Source organism: Labrus mixtus, chromosome 7 (genome assembly GCF_963584025.1).
Source record: "Labrus mixtus chromosome 7, fLabMix1.1, whole genome shotgun sequence".
Lineage (NCBI taxonomy): Eukaryota > Metazoa > Chordata > Actinopteri > Labriformes > Labridae > Labrus > Labrus mixtus.
Window position 1 is genome coordinate 7,999,592 of NC_083618.1, and position 18,469 is coordinate 8,018,060.

Sequence of the window (18,469 nt, forward strand, 5' to 3'; positions counted from 1 at the left end):
CCTTTTCCATTCAAAGTCCTTTGCTGCCACCTGGTGGTGACAGACTAAATTGACTTTCCAATGAATCTCGAAGCACCACGTGAAATCCTTAAAAATAAAACAAATTTATTAGCAATCACAGGGGAAGTATACATGACATTTACGGGAGCAATTGTTGGAATAAAAATGCTAACTTCTTATTTACAAAGTCTGCAATTGAATGTGAATAAGTTCAGCACATGCACATACAAGTCGCAAATAGGCTATATTATTACACAGGTAACAAAGCTTTCACCAAATTTCCCCACAGTTACCAAAACCTTAGAGCCCCTCACTGCTGTTGCTGTGGTCCCAAAATCCACATTCAAGATAACGACGCTCACCAACAGACAGAGAACGTGTGAGATAACGGAGGGCATGTGGTGGATTTGTATAGACATTACAGTAAAGTGTAGAAGCTATATAGGCCTTCATACAGTATTGTAGCCCTGATCCAGCAATACTCAAACATGGAGAAAGAAGTTAAATTAAGTAAGATGCACTGGCCAAGCAAGTTGCAGATTACTAAACAGTGTTCAAACCTATGAGAAATCATTGGCGAGTTGCTGAAAAGAGATGTGTCAATCAATATGTCGTTCCTTAGAGGAATCAGTGTTGTGCCTCGACTGCTAGGGCTGCTTGAAAACCACATCCGGATGCAGACATGGGTGTGGCAAGGCATGGAGGACATCAAGTATCCAGCACTTTGAAGCGCAGTCATCATGACTAACAATGGCATTCTTATAGCCAACCCAAACAACACAGAGATTAAAAAACAAGTACTAGGGCACACCCAAATGTGTTCAGGCATTATTTTTAAAAAGATCCTCTAACGACCTGAGAACTGCAAGCAAAAGTTAGCCCACATTACAAGCTACATAAAAAAAAAAAGTCACAGGCTACAAGTGAAACAGCATTCAAATGACCCTTCGACCAAACAAAATGTAACACTTTCTCATTCACCTTCTATCCCTACCATCCATTACTTCATTCCTCGTTTTCATTGTTAGTACACAGCAGTCTTTTTTACAGACATCATAATGCATTTACAAGTTACAAATCATAAAAGCAGATTGTCCAGCGGTGATTGATGCTGTGTCTGTAACAAGAGTTGATTCATGACAGTGGGATTGAAGTTGCGTTGGACAATAACTGATTGGAACACTCACTTAGCCAAAGGCACTTAGAACTCTGCTGCATTACTTTGGATTTGACCTCAGACACCACAACCACTCTGCCTGACCTTCTATTTATCCTAATGCTTTATGTAAACTTTAATTTAAGTCGCTTAATAAAATAGATACTTTCATACACCGGCAAATAAAACACAAGCTACATTTTTCTAAGAGTTTTTTCAGGAATTGAAGGCATTAGCATTAGCAACCATCATCATTTGGCAAGTCATGGTTAAAAACTACAATCACAAAGTTGCCATGACAACATCGAGTGTTGACAGGCAAGAATAGAAGTTTAAACATGGGTTTAGAGGAGCTTTATCCTAGTGTAGTCAAGGAACTGTGCCCTCCAACATTTTTAGATTCTTGTGTAGAAAGGAAAATGTGCGATAATAAAAAAAGAAATCCTTGATACACACAGACTGATAGCATGTCCGCAATGACGCGCAATAAGGCTTGATGGGTATGGACGATCCACTTCTAGCACAGTACTCAAACAACTTTTCAAGGTATTCAGATAGTTGGGATGGCGGTAGTGCTGTACAGGGGCTACACATCTATGGTAGTGTACTGGGTGGTGCAGGTTGTGACGGTAGTGAGCAGAGAGCTGGATTACTTCACAGAGGCAGTGAAAGGGATGGTTATCGAGGACCCATGACCATTGGGGGGCTGAGGCCGGAGCTGCAACTGAGAGGACTTCACTTTCAGCTTCTCCGTGACTTTGAATGCTGGATGAGCCACTGCAGTGTGATATCTGAAAAGGGGGGGGAGAACAGTTTCCTTTTATTGTGGATGCATTTATTGTTATAAGCGTTTTAGTTAAAAATGTCTGTGTTATTACAGGACTATAGTATGTCAGGTTAAGAATTCCATACAGTCTCAATAAAAAAAAAAGTTAAGATGGCTCCCCTGTACTTCTTTAACTTCTTTATCCATTGCATTTAAAAAGATAAAGCACTTTGTACAGGAGTCCTTTCACATTTGTATGACACCAGAAAGCCTGAGTGACTCTAATTAAACACATGTTTCTACAAACAGTTGAGTAAAGAATCATTTCAACTCAGATCTTTTCCTTACCTATGTTGTCTTTCTCTTTGCAGGAGACAGAGTAGCAGCAGATCTCTCTGTCCTGAATGGCAGACAGATTCCTGAGAAGGGAGAGGGAATACAAAGGGGGGAAAAAAATAAATCAGTATTAGTTGTAGAAGCACAAAATAAAATAAAAAACTACTCCGGTCCAGTTATTATGTCAAGTCCAATACTTCTATTGTGTTGAATTTGTACCCGACACATTGGAAAAACAGCTGTAGAGAAATCAAATTGGAGCTTCTTGGTCCAAACACATTTGTTTGATGATCAGTAAGGTCAGAAAAAAGACTCCAAACACTGATTTATCAAACACTTCTTTTGACTATTGGATTCCATAAGTCGGAGGTAAGTTCAGGTGTTTGTTTTCAGGATTATGAACAGAAACACAATATTTCCTGGTGCCTCACATTTTTTCAATGAGCTGCTTCTCATCGAGTGCGTTGGGTAAGTCTCGTTTGTTGCCCAGTACTAGAACCTGAAAGATGAATAAAAAGACAAAGAGCTGATACCAAACACAGCAATAATCACACTGATCAATAAGACAACCTAAATTATTTATCTTGTTCATGTGCTTTTCTTTTTATGTTCACCCTTCTTTTGGGACAAAATGAACAGTCTTGTGTCTCACAGCAGGCTTTCGATTCAGCATGAAAAACTCGTACAGCTAAATTATCCTGCAAGCGACTATATTGAAGACGTATCGAAAAAATTGTGACTTCAGACTCAATGAGCGCTTCTTGTAATGTCATCAAGCCTGAGCATCTGATACTCATAAAGCTGCAGTGATCACTAATTGTTAGTTTAATTAATGCTTGTGACCAGAGTCACAAGAGCTCCAGAAATCAATGTGATGAACCGGATGAAAGCAGCAAGATCGTGAGCTTTTGGCCCGAAGATCACAATTGGTCTCTCACAGGAATTCCTTGTAGCTGGGGTTTGTCTAGAAGATTGTGCAGTTCATTTCTGGAAGCTTCTATCTTCTCTCTGTCTGCAGCATCCACCATGTAACTGCAAAGATGGGAAAACAAACTCTTTTTACAATCTGGTAGCACTAAAATACCTGTTCCACTAAACTTAAATGAAAACTATTACGTATATGTAACGATGTGACTATCTGGAGAGACACTTAAGCAAACATGAGCATATTGAAAGTGGATTGAATTGGTTTCATACATATGATTTCTAATTGATCAACAAACAAACTCAGGAAGTTAATTGTACATCTTAAAGGCAACTGAATGTAATGTGGTAAAAAACTTACACGATAGCATTGACCCCTCTACAGTAGCGCTCCCACATGCTTCTGAAGCGGGGCTGTCCACCTATGTCCCATATCTTCAGTAAAAAAAAAGCACAGAACAGTCATGAATTAAGGAGCATGAGAATAAACGTCCAGAACAAACAGCTACAGGCAGACAATGAGACCATGTACCTGTGTCATATTCATTGCATTTACCTTTATTGTCACATTGCCTTTAGATACCTTCCTCATGTTGAAACCCACAGTGGGGATCATGTCTTCACTGAACTGGCCTGACTGAAAGACACAAATACAAACAAAGAGTCTCAAGTTGGTGAATGTTGCATGTTATATAGTTAACAGATATTACAATCAACATTTGTATAAGATGTTCCATTTTATGTTGAATAGTATACAAAGTGCCATTAAATGTATACATTCTGTGTATTGGCACTCTGTTTGTTGTTAATACTTGCATCTTCTGGTGATTCCCACTCCTAATAAATATATATATATATATATACATATATACACACATATATATATATATATATAAACATTTTGGAATATGCTGAGAATTGCGATAAAATATATTGCTGTTTAACTTTTTTAATTTAATATTATGTCCACAAAATGAAACTAAATCAAGAAATTCTCAGTCTACTCATTTAGTCTTTTTATTTCTACACAAGTCAGTATTTCAGTCTGATTGAACTAAACACAAACATGTATGGATGACTGTACAATCATGGCAGTCATTTTTAACAATGAAACTTGTTAAAATTGAATGCATCAATAAAATATGTAAAAAGAATATTCACTATTGATATATATAAAATATTGATACTTGGCGGTCATGGAATGATATATCACCATGCAAAATATCGCCATACTATGCTATGGAGAAAAAAAAATGTCTTCCCCCTTACTCTAATATACAGTTTATAGATATAATTCACTACTTACTGAATACTGGATAACTTCCTTAAATTTTTACATATTTGTGTAGCCTTATGGTGTATGACCATCTTCTGGTGGCTATACTTTTAAATAGTTTGAAGAATTATAGCAAAGCTAATTTTGCTCAGCCCATTGGCAGATTTGTACGATTGGCACGAGATCATTTTACTATATTTAAGATTTAAGATATTTTGCTTCTCTCTAGTATTCTAGTAGGGCTGTTTTTGCAGTGTATCAATCAGTCTACATACGTTCAAGCAGACGTGGATTCATCTGATTCAGAAGTCACGTGAAAAGTCAAGTAGATGAGAGTCATTTGAGTGCTTGGGTTCAGTGTTAATGAAATAAGAAATGATTGAACTGCCGAGCATTTCTAGTTGTTTGAAGCCTCGAACTGAATGATGCTCCCCTAAATCCTTGAGTCATGTTTGGATGATGCCATCTATGCATCAGCGACATTGATCACCAATTGCTCTTTCTGCAGTCAAGCAGTGCTTAGTAACCTGAACATTCCAAAAGCTGTAAGTGCAACATAATCCTGAACAACCTTTAAAGGCAACGTAAACCTTTGAAATGCACTGTGTAGGACCTTGTCATACACCCCCTGAGAACCTATGAGCAAATATGGTGGAGCTTTATGTTGGCTTTTATAAAGCCCTTTGCTGTGTATGTTGTAACATTTCTGGATCCAGTCTTAAATGACTGTTAAGGAGGAAGCAGTTTTATTTAAACTTACAGATCACCTGCTGTGACCACTCCAGAAAAGAGAGTCACTGTGTTTAATCTAGCAATAGGGCGGCGTATAGTGCTGTGAGTTTACAGTCAGGTTACATACTTGATGAACTAGTCTATCAACAGAAACACAGACATAAACAAAACTGAACTTCAGAAACCCCAACATCGTACCCATGAATTGCTGTGGAATACTTAACAAGCCTACGAAATTAAAAAAGCTCAACAAAAGAGGACAATTATTAAAATATATATATATATTTATTTATTTTTAAAACAAAGATAGTATTTTTCCAGATCTAACAATACCACGAGCAATTCGCATAACTAATATAAATAGCCTACAGCCTTTGGACAGAGTGGCTTCAGGCCTGGTCTGGATAAGCTCACCATAGCTAGATGACGACGTCAAGACAAATTCTTTACAAAGTTAATAAGTCGCCTGTGTTGACAACACAGCCTTGATGTTGACACACCAGTAGCTATTACAAAGCAATGACAAGTCCGTTCACATGACTGCTTTCATGAGTAGGCGCACAGTCATACCAAGAACTTCGTCATTCTAGCTTGCTAAACAACAACTCAGTACTAGTGCCACATCAGTTTTCTATTTCAGAGCAACAGCAGCAAGTAGGCATGTTCCTCAGTTTTGAAATTGAAACATACAAGTGTTGTGGTGATGAATTTTTATTTGTTATGCATTCAAGGAAAACCTTCGTCCAAAACATTTCCCAGGTAGTAGCCTGGGCCCATATTGACAGTGCTTTCTAGCTACTTACTGCAATCACGTTGACGAATGTGGTTTTTCCGGAATACTGCAGTCCCACCAGAGTTAGTTCCATCTCCTCTTTCCAGAAGAGGGACCTGAACCAGTCCAAAAGCCTATTTATGAGGGCCAGCATCTTGGATGACACCGTAGCAGTCGCACTGTCTGCTGCAGCCTAGATGTGAATTGTTGTGCAGGCTACACAGGAAGTAGCCAGCTGCTATGTAATATCATGTGATCTACTGACAAGTGTCGCTGCTCCTGCGCGCTCACCAAAAAAAAGTGCATGCGCATATCGGGATCTCGCCGACTGAAAGCATTTGAGGTTAACATTTTTAGGCTTTTTAGTCTTAATAAGTCTATGGCTATAACTTACCATCACTGCTGGCTAGCTGTCGATGTTAGTAACAGCAGTAACGCTAGAGAGTACTGCTTAAAAATAGACTTAAATACTATTAACTATTAAATACAACACTTGTTCGTAAACACACAAACGGTATATTTCCTGTATACAGCACCTGCGAAAAATGTGCTTTAAAGAGTAAAAGGAGATGATTATGTTGAGGAAGGAAATATATATACAGTATATATATATATATATATGTATATAGCAACACCGGTAAAAGCTATAGTACATTTAACAGTAATGGATCTGAAAAATCGTTGCGTAGTCCCTGGTGGTCTAGTGGTTAGGATTCGGCGCTCTCACCGCCGCGGCCCGGGTTCGATTCCCGGTCAGGGAACTAGTTTTTATGCTTTAGAGTAGTACAAAAATCTGCAATAGTCATAAAAAACACAGCGAGTGATGAAACGTGTTTTATTTTTTTTTTCAAATGGTCGGTAATCAATTACATGGGCCCATTAGATTAGGCTACATTGGAAAATATACAAAAATATACAATCAAATGTCTTTGGATCAACTATAACTCAGTTGTTGATGTGTATTATCTTTTGATATTTTTAGTTTAGACCGGACATTTATGTATTAGACAATTTACTAAATTTGATCCTCTGAAGTAGGACTTCAAGTCTTTCTTACATCTTATATATTTTACCCTCTGTGGGCTTTAAAGGCTTTGTTTGATGTAATATAATGTAGAAATTGACTCTCAATGGCTGGGGAGGGGGATACCAAGAGTGGTGAAAGTAGTGTGGTGGGAATGGTCCATTTATACTATTTATTACCTTTTGTCTTATATAAGACCACATGCAGAACAGGCATTCTTTGCAGTGAAACGCTATGAAATCCTGATGTCAAACTGAAATGTTCAAAAATTTCTATGAGAAAATTAATATTCATTAAGAAAAACATGGATGTTGTGTAAATATTCTCCATGTACTCTTATGGAAATAAAGGCAACCAACCCTGCAAACTTTCCCTAAGATGTTATCTATACATTTTCAAGTGCCTATAGAGCATTTCTGTACCCAACAAGGCAATATTGTTGCAATATTAAAAACATTTTTAAAATAATAATAATAATAAAAATCATGACATACTTCATCAGAGAACCTCTACAGAAACATCTGGAAAATTTGTTTAGCCTGTTTTATTTCTAGAAATGCAGACTGACTGATATTGTGAATATGTGTAATGGGTTTAAAAATGTGCTAATTTGACAATTTGTAGTTTTTGTAACTAGTCCTGCCCTATTTAGCTGTTTTTGGCTAGTTTTTTTTAATGTTTGGCTGATAAGTTTTCCGTAAGGCCCCTTTGTCCAAGAATATTAAATCCAGCCACACGCAGTCCCTCTTGAGCCATTTATTCAGATTGATTGAAAAAAGAAAGAAACAGTAGTTCAAATGCACAGGATCAACCCTTAACTCATATTCATGGTTTTCACAATAATGGCTGTGAAATGACTTTGGCTGCAGCTAGCTAACATGCTATTAATGATTTCAAATTAAAATCAAATACAGAATTGGTTTCTAGGTACTAACAGTAGTCAGGTCAACGATACTCTGCCTCAGCTGCAGGTTGAATGAGAGAGAGTGCAGCGATGAAACCTTCTGATTACTTCTTTATTTTATTAATAATGCATTTTAAAAAAGGGTACTTTTATTGTGGATGCATTTATTGTTATAAGCGTTTTAGTGTCTGTAATGTCTGTGTTATTACAGGACTATAGTATGTCAGGTTAAGAATTCCATACAGTCTCAATAAAAAAAAAGTTAAGATGGCTCCCCTGTACTTCTTTAACTTCTTTATCCATTGCATTTAAAAAGATAAAGCACTTTGTACAGGAGTCCTTTCACATTTGTATGCACTTTTACATTTCCTATTGTGCCTGGCCTTGTCAAACTCTTGAAAGTGAAGTTTAGTATTGATTAACTGGTAATGATTAGTAATCATACTTCAGTTAATTCAATTCAAGGCGCCTCATTCTCCCTCAGCATATTGAAGTTGTTCTGTGTTTAACATTTTTAAATAGTTTCTCAATTCAAGGGCGTGTACGAAGTAGGCTATAATTCATTTGCAGTAGTTCATGTTGTACAATGAAACATGCCAGTTTAAGGTGGTTGTGTGGGTTGATGTAGGTCACAGGGATCAGTGATACAGACTGCAGCATATTGTGCAGGCTTTCAGCCACATCAAATGAAGGAACTAGCACATACGAAAGACAGAAAAACTGTGTCAACAAGTCATTTCCACTTAGTAGACGAAGTTCAGATTAAACAAGATTGGATAATGCAGCAGAGCGATGTATTTCAATGCTGTTCAAACTGCTAATTTCAGTGAATATTCTTCGCCAAACGGCTTGAACAACGTTAAAACTTCCCCCCTGTATTAAAAAGTGTAAACCGACTTTAAACCACAAGTACCTCACCTCACCTGCAAACTTAACGTGCGTCAACATATATTCATACAACATATATATAACTGGCATGTTTTATTACACAACATGAACTACTGCAAATGAATTATACTTCGTACACGGACCCAGATCAATATGACAAAAATGTCAACATTTTGTTTTATTAGATATCGAGGAGCACTGTCATCCGAAAAATGTTGAAATCAAAATTCCCTCTCTTATCCATTTGTCATACAATCTCCACATTATCATGAAACCTGCAGATAAGTAAATAATTTAAAGTTCAGAAACAGAAGGCCACTGCAGCATCAGTCTGTGTGCGGACTGCTCTGTGTCTTTCAGGTCGGCCTGCAGCCCTTGAATGATAGTAAAAAAAAAAAGGGATGTATTAGGGTCTCCTATTGTCTGTTATCACCACTTCATTACTAATAATAATATATTATATTTGAAAACAAAATGATTCAGGTAGAAAACTAGATTACCACAAACAAATATCAGTTTAAGTTGCAATGAATTACCTTTGGCCTGACAAGTGTACTGTATGTGTCAGAGGCTGCACTCATTGTTGTTGTGTAAACTGTAATTCTGCAAGAATAACATAGCAGGATATTATTTATTTACATCCAATTTATTTAAACAAGGTGCCTGTACAGCATGCACTCCATATGTTAAACACAAGGATGCTTCAACTGAAAATCTGCCACAGCTTCCCTATATGCTACTTGCTATGTGCTGAGGTACGGTGTAAAACAAAGGCTCATTGACATTATTGCTGAGGTGGGGCAAATGGAATAGGAACTGGTATGCACTAAACTGCCCCATCTCAGCGACATTAACAGTCATGTGCCATGACTTAAATAACGTGCTACTTACCCGTTACACACTGGAAACAGAGACAAAACCTGCAGGGAAAGAATGTGTTACACATCTTTTCATTGTCTGTGAATATCAAATGTGCGGTAAACATTTCCTTTTGTTATCACATTCCCCTGAAATATTGATCCATTAGTCAACACTTGCCTGATAAAGTGTCTCCATGTTGATGTGGTCTTGGCCAGTAGCATTTAGTGCTATGTTTGCTGCTTCTCTATGAAATAAAACCAAAGATATATAATAATTGTAACAGCTGTAATATTGCTTAAATATCCATCGTGTGAGATAACTCACCTTCGATGATCTCTGGTAGGGGGGGGACGCCAGTGGTCAAAGTTTGTCTCCACTCTGTACCATCTTACAGTAAAAAAGGGAGGCACAATTGTATGCTTGATTAAAGTAATGTAAAACACACCCAGATGCAACACTGTATCCAACACTGTATTTCGCCTCTTACTCTCCATTAACAGGATCCAGGGGCCAGATATCAGCTGGGCCGGTCCGGTCTCGAGTAATGACCGCCCCTTCCCCTGCTCGCACACCACCCACAATGTAATACACCCCAGTGATGATGGGAATTTTGGAAAGACGCATGACTGCATCCGGAAAGTCCTCTGCTTCTTCCAGTGTCTGTAAAAGTAACACTTAATCATTCAAAGTTTCATTTCTTCATTTAGTGTTCCGCCACAGTAAACTGACTTCTGCAAACCAACTCACCTGCCTAACTAACCAGCTAACTGGGGATCTCCGAAAGAGGAAAGCAGACACCAGATTCTTCCACCAGTTCCACCAATGTTCAGTGCCTGATGATGACGACGACCAAAAAACATAAAACCAAAAGAATCCTTAACATCTGACTTGTAAACGTATTTGAATAAAACGAGTGCTGAGAGGAAGTGTGGTCTTACCTCGCTGGTCACCAGACACAGTAAACTTGTTCGGACTCTGTCCTGTCCACAGGCCAATATAACCCGCAAATGAAGTTCCACGGTAGGCCACCTGAATGAGTAATGTCAATAAACAGTTATCAATTGGATAGCTACTTTTTCATAATGTCACAACTCTTTTTGTATCTGTTCATATTAAACTAATGGCTCTGTCTGAATAAATCGTGGCAGATGTTTCTCGTTTTTTGAGAGTAGTTTCTGTAACTGTACCTGTCCATTTTTGAGGAAAACTAGGTTGACTGTCAGATTCCTCAAAACCGAATGTGGATAGTCAAGGTTCCTGCCATGGTACACATGTCCCTTTTTATCCTGGGCTATGATGCTGGTGCAAAATCTACAAACACATAATGTTTGTTTGCATGTATAAATGAGGTTTCACATTCATCATTGTTTGACACCCTGTGTTTCTGCATTAGACATCATTTAATAGTTCATACATACGCTGATACTTCATAGGCAAAGTTAAGAATGATGATGTCCGAAAGGCTTCCTCCAAAGTGTTCTGCAAGGCCGCGGATCTCCCCTGCGTAAGGCTGGGGAATGTACTTGTCCAAGGCCACTACAATGGGTTTGACTGCTTGATGCACCCATTTTGGAACAGTGGAGCTGGCAAAGACAAACAGATAAACACATTAAAAAACATGTCAGTGTGATGTGTCAGCACTTGATACAACAGTAACATGATCGTCATAAAAAAAACAAATTGTGTTTGTCTGTCTGCTGATTCATTTGGAAAACAATGTGATAACACACACAGACCAAGATTTGTTTAGCTCTCTGTGGTTGTGCCAGTAATAACTAAAGTTCGAAGTGTGATGTTTACAACTACTGACACTGCTTAAAGTTTATCATGCCATCTGAGTCCTGTTTTCAACTCACTTAGCCTCAGCTTTACTTTGGACTACGCATAACTATGGTCAACTTTTCAAATGACTGTAACCACCGTTATTAACGCCATGACGCGAGACAAAGAGCCTAAAACACTTACTCTATGACCTCCGCGGCGGCTTTTTTTAGGAAGTCTGCATCAAAGACTTCCATTAGAGGCGCCCATCGCACCTCTGGGTCGTCGTCCAGGCTGATGTTGAGGGTGGGTGGAGCGATCTCTGCCCGGCACGAGTACACTGCGAGTCCGAGCAGCAACAACGCAGCTCGCGTCACCATGGTCGGTCCAGTGTGGTGGAACTTACAGTCTATGGCTGGAACTACCTCAGGCTGAAAGTGGAGACCTCCGCGGAACTCAGCTCGGTTTGCAGGAAAGAACAAGAATTAGACTTCCGCTCTGTATCTTTCAGAATAAATGCTGGACAAAACCAGAGTTTGCAAATATTAAGACAATATACAGTTTACAGTATTCACACAACAGCATATAATAATAATAATAATAATAATAATAATAATAATAATAATAATAATAATAATAATAATAATAATAATATAGTTATAATTATAATAACGGGGTCAAGCGTCGACCACTGTTAAAGTAAGTTAGTTAGAGCTATCATCTGAAAGGGGAACTTCGGTGTGGTTTGAACTTTGCACACGATACCCTTAAAGTCACATTGTGTGTCTCATCATTATGGGATGTAGATACTGAGTGGGAAGTAGGAGTAGACCAAAACCAACTAACTGCAGCATAGGCCTATACCTAATCTAAAACGGAGGTCTAGAATGAAAAAAAATAAATGTCATAACAAGACCAAATGTTTGAATATGTAGAAACACTCATTTCCAAAAATATCAGTTTCTCGACAACCAAATCTGTGTACAGCTGTGGGATTTATTTTGATATCTTGTAAGTTATATTTACAGTCTATGTGTAAATTCACTTGTAGGATAAGTATTATATCTAATTGTAGCCTATTTGTTGACCTATCGAAGCAGATGATCAGACACGACTTAATAATGCTTTATAAAACAACATAACGTGATGGTTTCATGAAATCAAACTAAAACGTTCCACACCAACACATTGTCTCTGTCTAAAGAATCTGATATGGATGTTGTGCAATCACAGTAAGTCATGGGGCGCAGGGTAAATCTCTTTGATGAGAACTCACTTAGTATTAAAAGCCTTCAGCCTTTACAGCAAACGTGCTGTTTTCACCAGCAATAACTACAAAAGCCATAAAGGGGAACAGTCATGTCAGCCATCATGCCCTCTGTACAGAAAGCATCCTAAAAACAAGATCATTGTTTTGGTGATATCACATTCCAGTGGTTCTTTTGGAGCCTTTTTTTTTTTTTTTTAAACTCATGACATTTTTTTTTTGCTTCCTCTTCTACACTGGTGTCAGTGTTTGCTGCAGTAGCCTTCGGAGTTGCCTCATATGGCACCAAGGCTCATGGGAGGCTATATCCTGCCTCAGCTCAATAATGAGTTTGCTTCGGTTTGCTTCGAGGAAAACTTCAGAGAAGACTGCGAAAATAGGAAAGATCAGTGAAAAAAAAAAAACGATGAAAAAAATAAAGTTTATTGTAGATCATGGTTAGGATGATAATTCCCAGTGCAGCTATTAAATGTTGGGTTATGCCAACAGCACTGTCCTTGGTTGGGTTCATGTAGGCCCAGGTCCTTTGCCAATGAGAAGCTAACTTCTGATGGTAGAGCCTCTTCCATGACACACTGTGAACCTACATTTACCTCTAGTGTAGCGCTTGGGGAAGAAAAACAATTTGTAAATGTTATATTGTGAGGTTTTCACATATGATAGAGCATTTCTTTAAACAACCTGGCCTCTTAGAGTTCTATTTTGTGCAGCTACCTACTAATGCTGTGTTTTTGTTGTGTGGTGCTGGGCAAGTGAGTTGCTTTTTCAGAAATCATGAAGTAAAATCTACTTCCTGCTATGGAAATGAGATATGAGTGATACGAGTAAACAGAAACAACAAAGTTGTAGACAGTAAAATAAAAACCCTTAAATATATTTCACAAGGCTATGGGAGCTACTATAGCAGTCTTGAAAAGCCAACAGAAAAACGACCCAAACAATAAGCATGATAGATGATATAGACATTCATTACTGAATCAGTTCTTAAAGCTGAAGGGGGTTTCTTTTCAGGCTCATTGAAATAGTCAAAGAAAGAAAACCTATTTGATTGTCAATGGTGACCATTGATGTTTAAAAAAAAAAAGTTTAAACTTAATAATGCTTACTTTGTGTCCTGAAAAGCCCTGGCCAAATCTGACCCCTGGCGGTGGATTAGGTAAGACTCCTGCAATTTCCTCTTTGTGAAAGCTGTAGCCAGTAATTCCACAAGGTGGCGCTTGCACTGCATTTATATCAACAGATCTATCAACAGTAAATCTGAAAATAAGGTGTTGAGGAGGAAAAAACGTACTTAAAGCGTAATTAAATACTTCATTGATCAAACAAATGGTGTCATCTCAAAATGTATCAGGGAGACATGATGAGTAGAAGAATACGACATCTTCCTCCCACTGCCTGAAGTAACATTTCCAACCATAGTGGTAACAAGTCGAGTAATCAGACACATTTTCTGCTCCTACTCAGCAAACTTTGAATATAATATCAGTTGATGCCTTACAGCATATAAACCATAAAAAAAAAAACTCTATGGGACAGACTTACTAAACCACATTCAGAATCAAAATCACATAGGTTAATTCTGTTCATTTGTATTTTCTTTCTATATCTTTTATATTTATGTTGAAAAAAATAAAAAAAATAAAAAAATATATATATATATATATATTACCCCGTTCTCAGTTACCATAATTGGTTATATTTTGAGTTGTTATAGTGTCATAATGACAGTAGGCCTATTAAAGAAACTAAATCTTGTCCAAGATTTATTCAATTATTACAAGGTACAAGTTGTAGTTAAAAAAGATTTATAAATGTACACTTTTGCCAAACCTTACTCACATCTAGTTCTAACACCTTTAAAAGGTTTTAGAACTGTAAATGTTTACAGCCTGTAATCTAAGAGCAGCTATTGATTTACGCAGGATCTGCTGCTTCATAGGTTATGTAAGTGTTATGTAAGGATGTGTTGTTGTGAAGAGCTGTAGGGTTGGCTGCCGACAAGACGGCAGAAAAACACCAATTTAACGTGGGAAAAAAATGCTTTATTAATATTTAATATATACCAATAATACTTTATATACAAAATATGTACAACAAACATCCTTTTGTTACATTTCAAAATAAAAATCCCAAGTACCTCTTGCTATACAAAACTATTACTTTAGTTAGAACTTTACATTCACTCTTTTTGCCACAGACACAACTTTTAAAGCAAAATACATTTAAAAACCTGCAATTGTTGTGTCTGCGTTAATCGAGTAAAGGCAACAGAATGAGCTAAGGTCAGGCCTTAACATGACAGGGAATTGTGGGCAAGATGCAAATCTGGTTGAACACAACGCACTATACTGTACACGTTCTCTTGGATACAGCACACAACTACCTCATCCCTTGCCTGGTAGCGATGCAAATACACTCAGTGGGTCATGTATCAAAAATAGAGATGTACAAGTAGTATAAACAAAAATAATTACAAGACATGACTTAAAAGGAACTCTATGTAAATACACAAATATTCATGAGTCACACGTTAAATCATAAAAGCGCGTATGGCCACATCACAACAGACACGTGTGACACACCTCGTACGATGACAACGCCCTGACATTTTTGAACATCGTGCACACTTGTGTTCAATTAAGCTGCAAGGTATTTGAAGGGTCAAGTGAGCAATGTATTTTTTTTTTTTTTACATCGCTTGTCATCATGAACCAGATTCTTTGTTTGGTAAAATTTTAATCAATAGTTTGTTGAAGTTATAAAAGCAACTCAGACTGAAGGTGGATCCTCCATTCACAGATCTACAGCAGGTCATCATATTTCAAGCAGCATCTACAAGGGGCTGTCGTACAAACTTTACATTCATGACATACTCTGTGTGCAAAAAAAGTAGGTTCAAATAATTTTGGGGGGCTTATCTATGCCTTACATTCTGAGTTGACCTCTGACATTCATCACAGAGTGCTGAGAAGACAAAATAATCTCTCTGAATATCTTGAGCACTCATCATCTTTAAACTGACCAAAACTGATCTTCACAGTGTTCTAGAGCCATGGGACCAGTGACAAATTATGAGGCTTCTCATGGCTAGTCCATGTTGCACAGAAAAGTACTGTTTCAGTGTGCGAAGACCGGCCTAGAAATAAGGTAGCCATTTGAGGTTTTTTTGATGGGGTCAAAATTCTGATAGGCTCAACAATGACTGTGGTTTGTAGGGTTACCAGTGCATCTGTGTCCATTCACCCTCTTCCCAGTGTTCCAACCATTCAACCACATCTACATTCGGAGGGAAGGGCGTCAAACAGAAACATATCTGTTCAGTCTTTGGATTCCAGGTTCAACGGGGAGACATGCTTTAAAGCTTTGTGAAGTGAGTGGGAGTCCATGGGGCTCTGGTGGGACACGGGAGACCCTGCCCTCTGGGACTTCACCAGAGATGAGGGAAGTGTCTGCAAACTCGCGGCTGAGCTGCTCATACCGGGATACATAACCGGCATGCCCCCGGGGTACCAGCATTTCTCCAGCATTGGTAGGTATGCTGCAGCGGTTGCAGCTGTAGGGGGGATGAGGTAGAAGGGGAGACAAAACGGGTGCTGGTTGGGGGAGAGGCTCATATAACTGCCAGGGCTTCCCACCATCTGACCAGGGAGCATCTCATCCTCTGGAGAGTCAGACCTTAGCTTTTTGGCCAGAGGCTCGTCGCCCTCCTGCTTGATGGACCTCCTTTCAGCCTGCCTTTCAGCCTGCTTGAGCTCCCCCTCCTTCGCGTGGCTCTCTGACCACTGAGCTTTTGGGTCACACTTGTCACGTTCTCCTCCATAGCCGCTGTCAGTGTCTGTATCACTGCCACTCTGCTCCCCCATCCCATGGGGATAAGTCCTTTGAATGACAGGCACACAGTTCTTGGCAGGGACCTCAGACACCCTTTGAGGCTGTCCAGCAGGTTTCTTCAGTTTCTCTGACGCTTGTGGGATGGAATCGTCCGGGTTCGGGCTGCTTTGATTATGCAGGACTTCAGCTGCCACCTTTTGAATGTGGCTGATGACATGGGAAGGAGTCAGGTCCTGGCTAGTTTCTTGGCTGGCCAGATAGTGAAGAACCTCTTTCGCACACAAGTGAAAGCCGGAGCGGAACATCTCCTCGCTGCTCTCTTCACCTCCATGATCACCTGAGCGATGAGATCAGAAGTTTTCAAAATTGTATTCCACAATTTAACTGAAAGTATAGTTCTGAGATGCAAGAGATTGCCGAGCTCCCAGTTAATAGATGCTAAAAGAACAACAGTGTTTTTGCATTTTTAAAAAAAATCTAAACAACATCTAGGCATCAAACTTACTAATTTGCAGGTCCTTCTGTAGTGAAACGATTTTCTGCTGCTGCTGCTCCAGGACGGTACTCAGGGCTTTCACATGCTTGAGAGTGAGTTCCAGCACCACAGCTTTCTCCAAATGACCCAGCGTCTAAAACAGGAAGACCTTCGATAAGCATGTTGATCTTTCTTATGTAACACATTCTGCAGCTGAATAGAGGACGAGCCTCAAACGCCTGGAAGTCATGCAATCCACGTACACACACTAAATAATGAACAACAAATGTAAAACTAAAACTCTTGTTTGTTTGAAGACTATGAAGTAATATAATTACAACATTTAAATTTAAATTTAAAAAAAAAGATCTGTTATCTCCCCCAAATTGTTTTATTTACTCTAAAACTGAATCCAAAGGCTGGAGCAAACAAAGTGATCAGATGAATCATGTGGTGGCTCACATTGCCTGGCTGTATGCCCCTATGTATAAAATAATACTCACTGTAAGCTTAAGATGTTCTGGCAACAAATCTTTCAGCTGGGCGATGCATTCATTTATTCTGTCTCGTCTTTTCTTTTCGATCAGTCGGTGTGGTAACTTGTATGTCTCCTGGAAAGAGTTGAAATGTTGTCAGTGACATTCAAGCAGTTTAATCTAATAAATGCAGCAACATTATTATTTTTTTTAATTTAAATTTACCTTGCTCTCATCCACACGCTTCATGCCCCGTCTGGATTTGTACACATACATTGGATAATCCATCCTTGGGAGACAAGTTAAATTAGTTCATATAGTTGCAGACGGTGATTCTGTAAAAAATGTATTAGGCTATACAAAAAGGATACATCAAAAAGGATAAAACTGTCACAAAATGATCTTACCCTTGCATTTCAGCTATATCCAGTGGTGGGTGTTTTGGGATACAAGGAGGTGGTTGCGCACTTGTAATCCTCTCCATGTCGCTTAACTGTAAAACCCGAATAAAGTACTTCAAAAAGCCTTTTAAATGTTCAAAATACGTCTCTGTGAAACCTCTTCAGAACGAGAAAAAAAACATCCAAAGGCAGGAAATAAAGTGAAGAAATATCCCCTGTTATCCAGTGTGTGTTTTTCCCGCGGTGAGCTGGAGTTGGGCACGGCGCAGTGTTGTCACCCTGCAGGTCCGGACTCAGTAGTATGTCTAGGGAGGCTCCACGCGCGGTTCAATGTGTGAGAGCTGGGTGGGTTTTGACTACGTGTTAAACCCTGTGACTGCGGGCACGTCTCTCGGCAGCAGACACAGACTCGACACCGTCACATGAGCCTCACGTGTTGGACGGCGCTTTCAACTCCTCGCCCTCCCTGCACACACACACCTCCTCCCCTCGCACCGCCACTGAGTACAACCCATTTCTGTAGTAGGCTGGGACTGAGTCCCGTGTTCAACCATGCTCCAGCTCTCGAGGCAAACCGTGTTTGCAGATCCGACTTTGTTTACGAGACAAAAAAGTGGAG

The 18,469-nt window shown here is 38.9% G+C and overlaps 3 protein-coding genes and 1 non-coding gene across 4 annotated transcripts; 1 reads left to right on the plus strand and 3 right to left on the minus strand.

Moving 5' to 3' along the window:
* Nucleotides 1–85: 85 nt before the first annotated feature.
* On the minus strand, nucleotides 86–6,221 carry arl8bb (ADP-ribosylation factor-like 8Bb). The gene is made up of 7 exons (XM_061042494.1): nucleotides 5,994–6,221; nucleotides 3,739–3,819; nucleotides 3,544–3,617; nucleotides 3,197–3,290; nucleotides 2,690–2,757; nucleotides 2,271–2,341; nucleotides 86–1,947 (listed from the first exon to the last, which is right to left on the minus strand). Exons 1-7 carry the CDS (start codon nucleotides 6,114–6,116, stop codon nucleotides 1,898–1,900), a joined length of 561 nt encoding a protein of 186 aa, XP_060898477.1. The 5' UTR covers nucleotides 6,117–6,221; the 3' UTR covers nucleotides 86–1,897.
* A 430-nt stretch (nucleotides 6,222–6,651) lies between these two features.
* Nucleotides 6,652–6,723, plus strand: trnae-cuc (transfer RNA glutamic acid (anticodon CUC)). Its single transcript has one exon. It is a non-coding gene; the product is annotated as a tRNA-Glu (tRNA).
* Nucleotides 6,724–7,983: 1,260 nt separating this feature from the next.
* LOC132977708 (N-acylethanolamine-hydrolyzing acid amidase-like) lies at nucleotides 7,984–11,813 on the minus strand. Its single transcript, XM_061042496.1, has 11 exons — nucleotides 11,605–11,813; nucleotides 11,058–11,222; nucleotides 10,827–10,950; nucleotides 10,578–10,668; nucleotides 10,387–10,472; nucleotides 10,127–10,299; nucleotides 9,964–10,026; nucleotides 9,817–9,883; nucleotides 9,670–9,698; nucleotides 9,315–9,381; nucleotides 7,984–9,152 (listed from the first exon to the last, which is right to left on the minus strand). The coding sequence occupies exons 1-11, from the start codon at nucleotides 11,778–11,780 to the stop codon at nucleotides 9,135–9,137; spliced, it is 1,059 nt and encodes a 352-aa protein (XP_060898479.1). The 5' UTR covers nucleotides 11,781–11,813; the 3' UTR covers nucleotides 7,984–9,134.
* Nucleotides 11,814–14,687: 2,874 nt separating this feature from the next.
* bhlhe40 (basic helix-loop-helix family, member e40) lies at nucleotides 14,688–18,303 on the minus strand. The gene is made up of 5 exons (XM_061042497.1): nucleotides 17,857–18,303; nucleotides 17,675–17,738; nucleotides 17,477–17,584; nucleotides 17,004–17,127; nucleotides 14,688–16,835 (listed from the first exon to the last, which is right to left on the minus strand). The coding sequence occupies exons 1-5, from the start codon at nucleotides 17,931–17,933 to the stop codon at nucleotides 15,985–15,987; spliced, it is 1,224 nt and encodes a 407-aa protein (XP_060898480.1). The 5' UTR covers nucleotides 17,934–18,303; the 3' UTR covers nucleotides 14,688–15,984.
* Between the last annotated feature and the right edge of the window lie 166 nt (nucleotides 18,304–18,469).

Coding starts and splice junctions, on each gene's coding strand:
- arl8bb (XM_061042494.1), bottom strand. CDS start 6,116: ATGCTGGCCCTCATAAATAGGCTTTTGGACTGGTTCAGGTCCCTCTTC. Junction 2,758..3,196: donor CCCAGCTACAAGGAATTCCT/GTGAGAGACCAA, acceptor TTCATCTTTCAG/GTTCTAGTACTGGGCAACAA. Junction 2,342..2,689: donor AAGCAGCTCATTGAAAAAAT/GTGAGGCACCAG, acceptor CTCCCTTCTCAG/GAATCTGTCTGCCATTCAGG.
- LOC132977708 (XM_061042496.1), bottom strand. CDS start 11,780: ATGGTGACGCGAGCTGCGTTGTTGCTGCTCGGACTCGCAGTGTACTCG. Junction 10,951..11,057: donor TTTGCCTATGAAGTATCAGC/GTATGTATGAAC, acceptor ATGTGTTTGTAG/ATTTTGCACCAGCATCATAG. Junction 10,027..10,126: donor CTGGATCCTGTTAATGGAGA/GTAAGAGGCGAA, acceptor TTTTACTGTAAG/ATGGTACAGAGTGGAGACAA.
- bhlhe40 (XM_061042497.1), bottom strand. CDS start 17,933: ATGGAGAGGATTACAAGTGCGCAACCACCTCCTTGTATCCCAAAACAC. Junction 17,585..17,674: donor AGCGTGTGGATGAGAGCAAG/GTAAATTTAAAT, acceptor AACTCTTTCCAG/GAGACATACAAGTTACCACA. Junction 17,128..17,476: donor CAGAACATCTTAAGCTTACA/GTGAGTATTATT, acceptor TTCCTGTTTTAG/ACGCTGGGTCATTTGGAGAA.